At 42.7% G+C, this 9,814-nt stretch overlaps 1 protein-coding gene across 3 annotated transcripts in view; it reads left to right on the forward strand.

Annotated features, from left to right (window-relative positions):
- The window catches only part of MOB3B (MOB kinase activator 3B), a 188,845-nt gene extending 183,851 nt beyond the window's left edge, over positions 1–4,994 (forward strand). For 2 of the 3 annotated variants that reach the window (XM_029920883.1, XM_029920884.1), the window contains exons 4-5: positions 76–133; positions 3,565–4,994. In XM_029920883.1, coding sequence (XP_029776743.1) covers positions 76–133; positions 3,565–3,722 — 216 coding nt within the window. In that variant the 3' untranslated portion in view covers positions 3,723–4,994. The remainder of the gene's footprint in view (positions 1–75; positions 134–3,564) is intronic. The other variant, XM_029920885.1, reaches the window with a different exon arrangement.
- Positions 4,995–9,814: the final 4,820 nt, after the last annotated feature.

A 9,814-nucleotide genomic window follows, 5' to 3' on the forward strand; every position in this document is an offset into this window, starting at 1 on the left:
GTTACTTCACCCATTCTTTCCCTATACAAATGTTGAGAGACATCCCTATAAATAGTTTTTTTCCTCCATTTTGAGGTGAAGAAATCATTTGCAGTGAGGAAAATCCTGGCATTTTACAGACAAACGGCCTTACGTAAGTCCCATATCCTCTATCAAAGGGTTCCCTTCTGTGTGCGAGTATGTGTGTGTGTGTGTGTGTGTGTGTGTGTGTGTGTGTGTAATTCTTCCATATTTCTAGCATCTTTAATATTTTAGTGGCATAATTGTTTTAAGTATTTACCCAGTGCACCTATAATTCCACATGGCATCCATCCAGGTAATGAAAAAATATTTTTGATATCTTGAAAATCCAAGAATGCCTGCAACCACTTATAATTAATATATGTCGATGTCTTCTGAATGCATCTTCATAAGAAATTCTCAGGTGCTTTAAACCACAGATCACACAGTAATGGAAAGAGCCGGCCTTCCACTCAAGTAGACCTGAGTTTAAGTCCTACCCCTTCCACTTTCTGTGTGCCTTGGAGCAGTCTCTGAGCCTGTGTCAGTGAACATGGCAAATCTTATTCCACAGGCTTAGTGTAAGAGATACAGGCTGTAATGTCTGCAGGGTCAATGGGGCTGGGGGTGGCTGGCCTTTGTTTGATGGAAGACTCTGCACTCACCTGTTCTACTTGAGAAAATCAGTTCTGCTCAGAGGCCTGGATTCCTCATCTGTCAAACGGGCCGTAGTGCCTTCTCTTAGAGTTTTACAGATGCAATGACATAATACTTCCTCCATCCCCACCAGGCATCTCGCACCTCATAGGTGCTTGACAAATGCTAGTTCCTTTCTTTCAAAAAGTATTAACCCACTGCAAATCATTGCAGAATTAGTTACAAGGCCAAATTGTGTTCATTCCACGATCTCTCCCCCTCCACCTGTCTCTCTTGCTAGCTCAAATACTCACACAGATGCACACCTGGCATTCCCACCTTTTTTCCCCCATCTTTGTCACCAGAAGTTAACCAAAAGCACAAGAACTTTATAAGCTTAAAAAAGAAACAGCAAATTCATTTTAAGATTGTCAATCATTTATTGCCATTCCTCACACCAAGTACATAGTCCTTATCTGAGCAGATGTGCATTTTCCTGTGTCCCCACCCCACTGCCCCATCCTGGTGTGGCCCCTCTGCTCCAGCCACAGCTCCACCAGACCAGAGAGGTCACCACCTTGGACACCCTCCCCCCATCTCTCCAGTCCCCTTCTCCCCACCTCCCTCATCAGGCTCCTCTTTAAATTGTCCCCAGGGCACCTGGGTGGCTCAGTTGGTTAGGTATCTGACTTCAGCTCAGGTTATGATCTCACAATTTGTGAGCATGACCCCTGCATCAGGCTCTGTGCTGACAGCTCAGAGCCTGGAGCTTCTTCTTCCCTGACAGGAAGTGATTGTTGCCATGTGTGTGTTTCTGAAGAGAAGGGAATTACTGTGTGTTGAGTCCAGGCATATCTTAACACTTCAACCTTCCCAGTCACCTTTCAGGTAGGCATCACTATTTTGTAGATGAGGAGGCTGAGGGCCCATTCTTTGCTTCCTTAAACAAACATGTATTGAATATCAGTTGCCACCACAGGGAATAGAGCAGACTAGCCCCTTCCTTTGTGGATCTTACAGGATCTGACATGGGATGAATCCAGGAGGCAGGAAGGAAACAAATGTTAGACTATTCCAGTTGTCAAGAAGGGTGCTATGAAAGGCAGAAAAGAAGGAAACGCCCTATCTCAGAGCTAAGAGAGGGTGTCCCTAAAGTAAGGACCTTTATGCTAAGACCCAAAGACTCAGGAAGGTAGTGAGGACAGAAGCAGGCTCTAAATGTGGGTGGAATTTGGAGACACCATGCCTCGTGGCCTTTCCTCCACTAAATATTTTCATTTCTGTCACTATATTTTGGCTTGCGATCTACACTTCTTTCTCGCTGATAGATTATGGCTCCTTGCAAGCAACAACCTCATCTCCCAGGCACGTGGTACATAAGTCATGAGCATAAGAATTTGGTCATTTAGTGTTTTAATATATGTATCTGTATGTGATTGCTTGTCTTTAATAATATTATGAGGATGCAAAAGTACCTAGACTATGCCATGTATATTCTGTCATTTCTTTAACCAACACATTGGTATGGTTTTCTAATAGAGTCTCTAAGCCCCTGGGCACTCCTGTTCTCAAACCGCTTTTTCTCAGATGTTTTCTATTTTATAAGCTGGGTTGATCCGGGGTCAGCACATGAGAGAGGTAGCCGCTGGCATGAGCCCTGCCGTGGGTGGAACTTGAGAGCAGCTCATTCATTTACATAAAATGATGTAAAATGTGTCCTCCCAAATGCTGCAGGGCACCGGGCTCATTGCCAGCCTAGCCAGGCCATTCTTGGAGATGAAAGTGAGGCGGCTGCCCCATGCCAGGCCCTGTGTCAGGGCGACAGATACAAAACAAATGAGCATTGGCGATTCCATGCGTGTTTCTTTTCTTGACACACGGAGGCTCACAGTGGAGTAGGGCCCTCAGAATGCCCATAGTCCACGCATACACACGGATGCCCACACCAGCTCATGGCGTGCGAGACTCCAGGCTGGCACAGGGGAAGGAGTGGTTGGCTCCACAGAGGCTGAGGCAAGAGTCTCAGAAGGCCTCCCAGGCATCGTGAAAGTCACCTTGGCTGATTTAGGAAAATGAGTGGCAGTTAGCTAGGTAAAGAGGGCAGGCTGTGGTAGGAGCAGGGCACACAGGCAAGGGTGTCCCTGATGCAGTGGCAAGATGCAGAGGCCCAGAGAAAGAGAGCAGAGGACACCTTAGGGTTGTGCAAGTGCTCCCAAGAGCCAGATGATGATGGGGATGAGTGAAAGGCCAAGCGGTTGCATGTCAGACACATTGGTATATTCTTCGTGCCCATGAAAAACGAGTCCTCTTTTCCACTTTTCTTCATTATTAATACCCTCTTATTCTATCCTTCATTCTTCCATCTTTGATTGAAACTTAGGTAAAAAGAAATTATTCTCTCCTATTAAAAAGGTTGTTGGAATGAGCACTGGGTGTTGTATGGAAGCTAATTTGACAATAAATTATATTAAATTAAAAATAAAAGTAAAGTAGCAGCCTAAATCCAATGATCATATCAATCAGGAGTGATACTTGGCTCCTCCTGGGAAGACAGCTGGGAGTGGTGGGGCCTGGGGCCAACTGGAGACCATATTCTCCACCTGAAGAGGACAGCCGTTCTTCAACTCCAGCTGTCCAGTGGCTCAAATCTTGCAGTTAAAAAAAAAAAAAGTGAGCAACCTGGAGTTTTGGTAAGTTAGCCAAGTTTTTTTTTTAATATTGCTTTGATTAAAACAAGACCAAAAAAAAAAAAAAACCAACCTACAGACCAAATGGATCACATTCATGTGCTGAGCCTTATCCACGGGCTGTGTTTGCAAGTTCTTGTTTAAAGGCTCCAGAGATTCTGAGGGCTTTTTTTTTTCAGACTCCTTCAACATGTCATCACTTCTAGTTACTCCTAACCACCCTTCTCTCCCTGCTTTCCAGAAAGAGATGACGAGCAGGATGTGTCACTAACGCCCCACCTCCCTTCAGAAGACAGAGGAAAGCCCTTCCCTCCTGGAGCCCTGCACCGGCCGGAGGGAGCCCTCCCCGCCGAAATGGCACCTGCTTCCAGGAGCAGGAAAGGTGGAGACGAGCCGTGATTCCTGAGAGACTTTCCCCCACTCACCCCGTGTGCCCTTAACCCTCTGAGTGCTGCTAGCCACGGCCTGTGGACGTGTCCGACCACAGCGTGCGGGAAGGACTGACCCCCTCCCTTCTGGCTCTCAAGTGCCCAGGAAGCCTCTGCACTTACCTGTGTGTCGCAGTCTGCCTGTGACCTGCCGCCTAAGCTTTACTGGAATTCAGGTTTTGAGACCGAGACACTTACTTGTACTTTCCCACTCCTGTCTTGTCAACTGGCCGACTTTTCTGTACTGTGTCTTCTAAATACCGGGCGAATTTTGGAACTCTGGTTGAGCCGCAAGTTTGTCTATAACAGGTCTTCCTTTCAGGTCTGTGAAAGGTTCCACCCTGGTCTGATTCTGTGGCTTAACTTCCTGTAAGACCGTGGAGCCTGGAAGAGGTCTGAGACCCCCACCCTGCAGCCTCAGCAAGAATTCCCTACTAGGCAGTTCTGTCAGGGCCCGCCCATGACCCCAGACAATGCTTAACTATGGGGAAGGGCCTGGCTGAGAGCATAACGCTGACAGGTTACCAGTTAACTCTGAATAGAATGTGTTTTTTTATAGCCATACCATTCCTTGTCTCTTCTATTCAATGTTTTTCCTGTTTCCCGAGGAGAGGAAGTTATAAATGACCAAGAATGATCAGCAAAAGCTCTGAGCCAGATTTGTGCAGTGTTTGTTCTTGAGCAAAGGGTAGGGAGTTCTGGCTGTCTCTACATAATAGTGAAATTTCAGTGAAAAAAAAAAAGTGCCATTGGCTATTTGGCACACGTAGCTCAAACACGCAGCTCATTGGCCTGTCGCCTTCCCAGCTGGCCCTCTGAGCTCCTAGTCCAGCCCATGTTTTCTTTCTCTTCTTCTGCACTCCCCCTCCTTGGCCGTATTATATTATGGCACAGAATTAATTTCTGCCCCTATGATTGTGCCTCAGTTGCCAAGGCAACAGTGGAACTGGAGCTACCTTCCTTCTTCCATTCCTTCCCAGTTTTCCTATTCCAGTAAACAGAATAACACATTCTGTGCTACGTCCTGCCTTTGAAACCTAAGTGAATCTTAGCTGAAGAAATGTTGCCTTCTCTGCTTCATTCACGAAACTGGTGGTGGTCCCGAGAGCCTGTGATCTGAGGGGGATAATACTCCGGCGATCATTGGAACCTGACAAAATAGCAGTTGGTGGAGGGGAGTAGATAAGAATGTATTAGTGTATTTTAATGTAACACCGATTAAAGAATAACTAAACAACTCTGATTTCGTTTCATTATATGCCATGTGTTCAAGCCATTTGTGGCTGCCACAGGAGCCTAGAGAGCATGAAATCCTCCTTTGTCCAGAGAAAGGGCGGACTGTCTGGGCAGTGTGGTGTTCTGCCCTCACCCAGCAAACTGACCTTTGCTTCTGATCTGGTCCGAGTTATCTCATGGAGTCCAAATGCTGCTACCTCTTTCCATATTGTTGTGCTCTGGTCAACAACAAACAGATCCCCTCCCCTTTTTTTGGCTTCCCAAGTTAACTCTGAGAGGACAAAATAGGCAAAGATTCTTCTGAGCATCATTTTTGGCTGAAAGAATATGACTGTCCTAAGGATCCAGAGATCAGAGGAATAAGACCCCCCATTACCCAGCCTATGCAATGCACTGTAAAGTACCGCATGGGAATGTTCCGACAGAGAAATGACAGCAGGGAGCCCATGCCCCAGGAGGAACCCCGCAGCTCTGCCATCGTGGGAAACCACAGGATTTTTGCACTAAGAAGTTGACTTTGTTCCTGCATTTCAGTAACGCCTAATCAAGCAGGATGCTGGACTCTGAAGACATTTGTTATTAATTCTTTTTAAAGTTGCTTCCTATTAACTGTTTGTGCATATGAAATTTCCATTCAACTTTTTAAAAAATATTTTTTAAACTTCTTGGCATAATTTCCTCCTGGTTATATTTCTCATTGCATTAATCAACTCCTCTAGGATAAGGTCTGGCAAACCACTCTTATGTTTTAACTACAGGGTATTCCTTACTCTTGCAGAACTTTGTTTGGCCAATTCTAAAGAAAATTATCACAAGCGATTTTTATCTCTTTGACCTGACTGCGTCCTGAGTACATCTCATTATGGCGAGGGGGTCTGAACCTCCCAGCCTGCTCCCACCTCCTAACCTGATGGCTCTCCTTCATTTCACAGCATTTTTTTTTTACTTGGATACATGTATCCACCTTTTTTTATTTCGAGGAATTTTAAGGTGGAAATTTCAAAGAGACAAGATTACAGTGAATATCCATATCCCCTTCATTTACATGCATCAGTTGTTAACATTTTTTAATTGTTGACAGTTTCCATATATTTTCTTTCTTTTTCTGTAAATACACACTTACCACTGAACCATTTCAAAATACATTGCAGACATCATAAAACTTTAAATTCTTTGTCATTTGTCCCCAAAATGTTTATAGCTTCTTTTATTTGTTTATCCAGGATCCAATTATGAATCATATGTGGCATTTGTTGCCATTCTCTTTGTTTAATGGTTAGAGTTCTTGCCTGACATTGTGTGTGTGTGTGTGTGTGTGCATGCACGTGTGTGTGTGATGACACTGACATTTTTTGTAGAATGTTCCACAATCTGGAATTATTTTCTGATTATTTCCTCTTTATTAGACTCAGTTAAACTTTTTTTTTTTTTTTTTAGCAAGAATGCTACAAGTGAAGTTTTGTTCCTATTGCATTTATCAGGAAGCAGATGACCAGTTTTCTCTCTTCATGATATTAAACTTGACCAGTGGGTTCAGGTGTTGTCTGCCTGATCCATTATAAAGGTACATAATTCATTAAGAAGCTCTGAGGTTCAGCACACACATATTTTATACTTTGAGACTGTGCAAATGTGCATTCTTTTCTTAATTTTCTCAAAGAGGTCCAGGATCTCCCAAAGATTATGACCCTGGCAGTTAAATGATACAGCAATGACAAAGGATTCATAACTTCCCACTTAACAGAGGGAAGGTGAAGTACGAAGGGCACTGGATTAGTGTGCTGGCTAAAGAGAATGTATGGTCCCTGTAGCAAATCCACTTTTTTATTTTTTTTGCTCCCATCCTCAGGGACTTCCCATTCATACCCATGGTTTATTTTGGAGAGTTTGCATTCTGATTAAAGATGATTGCGCTCAAGGTGCAAAAAGGAAGATGGGGGAGGGATCTTAGATATTACAGTGAGTTGTGGCCTTTCGAAGGGCCATAGTACCTAAGCAGATAGAAGGCGTATATGGCTCCTTAAGAGGATGATAATGGGAAAAAAAAGGTTAAATACTCATCTAGAGTCCTATTCTCCTTCTTAGGTTGTTAACTCTCTCCTCCTGGAGTGTTTTCTCATTTCTAAGGGCTAGGATCAGTGGAAGCAACTTCGAGAGATTTCTTCATCCATTCCTGCTACCCTCCCCAACACTATCAGTAACCTTCCCAGTGAAAACCCCATTCTCCTCTCGAAGACCTTCAAGCATAGATATTCCACAACATCCTTTGGTGTACCCCCACTGAACACTTTACAACACCTGAAATCCTGCCATCTGATCTGAGCCAAACCATTATCTTTGGGTTTCAGCATACCTTTCCTAGTGTCTCACATTAAGAAAGACAAAGATTACCTAGGATAATGAGAGCTTTACTTGCATATCTGCCAAGTATTTGAAGACTGTCACCAATGGGCTTCAGCCTCCTTTCCCTTCAGCTCTCCCAGGGGCAGAATTCTTACTGAAGCCCTGTTGCCCAGTTGCTAACATTTCTGCACTCAACTTGAACCCTTCCCCAAGCTTTCCATGTCACTGTGGAGATAACCATCAGTGAACCTGTAAGAAATCACCCCATGCTTTCTCCAAACTCTATTGTGTTTTTGCTAAGTCCTGACGTGCTTGCTAATGCATTTGTAGCCGTATCTCTATTATATTCAACCATTGTGGTTTATCTTCCTGAGTTTCCTTCATTTCTACTTTTGATATGCCTCGGCAGATGACAGTTTTGTTTTAAGCACTTCTTTAATTGGCAAAACACTAAGACTTGGATGGACATCCTCTTGTATTTTTCTGGTGAATTAGGCTAAGTCATCATCTGGTCACTGATGGAAGCACGTCATTCCCTGTGGTTTCTGACCTTCCATCAGTACCACATCCCAGGGGTATCACACTGCGAGTGAAACAAATATCATGGGACAAGTACAGTCATGTCTTCGAGGAATTATACGAAGCCAAATCACGAAAAGGAGTCAGGTGTGTCACTTGAATAATACTGTTGTCATTTGTGCTTGGAACATTTTGGTCCTTGATAAAATAGGTGATTCTCTCCTAGAATTAGCCAAACAAAGTGTTTTGGAAATAGAAGGGTTTTTTCCCTGCTTTAGAAAAATATGTCAACAACAACAAAAAAACCTATAACAGGTTATTTCCCTCTGAGCAATTATTAATTCTGGGTAAGAAGCTTTTGATAACTAAATAAGGATTTTTGTAACTTTTAGAGGGAAGAGTCCATTTCTAATCTGAAAGTTAAGCTGTCTTACTAGATTTTAGTATTTTAATGTTAAAGTTTTCCAGTATTTTTTCTAATTGCATTAGGGAAAAAATGTTTACTATATTTTAGTTCCATTTGAGATTAAATTAAGGATTTGACTCTAAGAACAAACTAACACAATTAGATCAATTAGGAAAGCAAGAGGAAATGAAAGGGTATTTATGGAATCAGTTGATGTGAGCTTAGGAATTTAAATGTCACAAATAAAAGACACATAACCATCATCTAGTCTGTTTTTTTGTGTGTGTGCTCAATTAATTTCTCTAACAAAAATGTTTTCCATTTTGCAGTGATCCTGGAACAGGTAAATGAAAAGAAAACTTAACTCTACAAAAAGTAATTCAAAGTCTATTTGAGAACACACATACATGTATTTGTATTTTAGCAGAATTTCTCTTATACTCTTCAGATTTTCACAGGAGGGTATATCATGCATATAGTTTAGATTAATGTTGAACATCTTTTTTCTTGTAGTAGAATTCAGTGTTAAATTTGATGACAATTTTATGTCATGTAAATATAATAAACCTTGACAATAGAAATAGCACATCAATCAGAGTAGGTAAACCTGAGTTTTAATCTCGGGCTGCCACTGCCTTCCTTGTGTGACCTTGAATATTATATTTAATTGGTTTTTGTCTTGGGTTTTTTAACTGTAACTGCTCATGGACTTGTTCCTAAAGAACTTATAATTATTTTTGCAAAGTAACATAAGATAAAAATATTAACATATTTGGGCAACAAATACATAAATCCAGTATATTATTAGGTTATTAGTACATCTATAGCCACTTTATAATAATCGTAAATGCCTCCAGTAATCGCCACTGTAGGAAATAGCAACAATTGAATACTATGTCTGACAAAAGCTATTTGTGATGAGGTAATTTCTAGACGGAGGGCAGTGAGGAGTGAGGCTTCTGGTTCCCCAGCACAAATACAAAGTGTTCCTCTACTTCAGTTCCAGTGTTTGAAAGGTACCCCGACAGGTGACAGAGAGGCCGACTGTAGACTGAATTTGGCCTGTTGGCATGTTTTGTTACATGAATACAGTTTTGTTTTTCTTTTTTTAAATGTATTTATTTTTTAGAGAAAGAGCGTGTGTGCATGCATGCACACCAGTGGAGAAGGGGCAGAGAGAAAGAGGGAGACGCAGAATCCCAAGCAGTCTCCAGGCTCTGAACTGTCAGCACAGAGCCCGATGCAGGGCTCAAACTCACGAACCGTTAGATCATGACCTGAGCCGAAGTCAGATGCTTAACTGACTGAGCCACCCAGGCACCCCTGTTCATTTTCTTTTTAATTAGCTGCCAACATTTTAAAATTAAGAAATTTGACACCTAAAAATCAGAATGTCTAGGGCGCCTGGGTGGCTCAGTCAGTTAAGCGGCTGACTTTGGCTCAGGTCATGATCTCACAGTTCATGAGTTCGAGTCCCACGTCGGGCTCTGTGCTGACAGCTCAGAGCCTGGAGCCTGCTGCAGAGTCTGTGTCTCCTCTCTCTGCCCTTCCCCTGCTCA

Source organism: Suricata suricatta, chromosome 13 (assembly GCF_006229205.1).
Source record: "Suricata suricatta isolate VVHF042 chromosome 13, meerkat_22Aug2017_6uvM2_HiC, whole genome shotgun sequence".
Lineage (NCBI taxonomy): Eukaryota > Metazoa > Chordata > Mammalia > Carnivora > Herpestidae > Suricata > Suricata suricatta.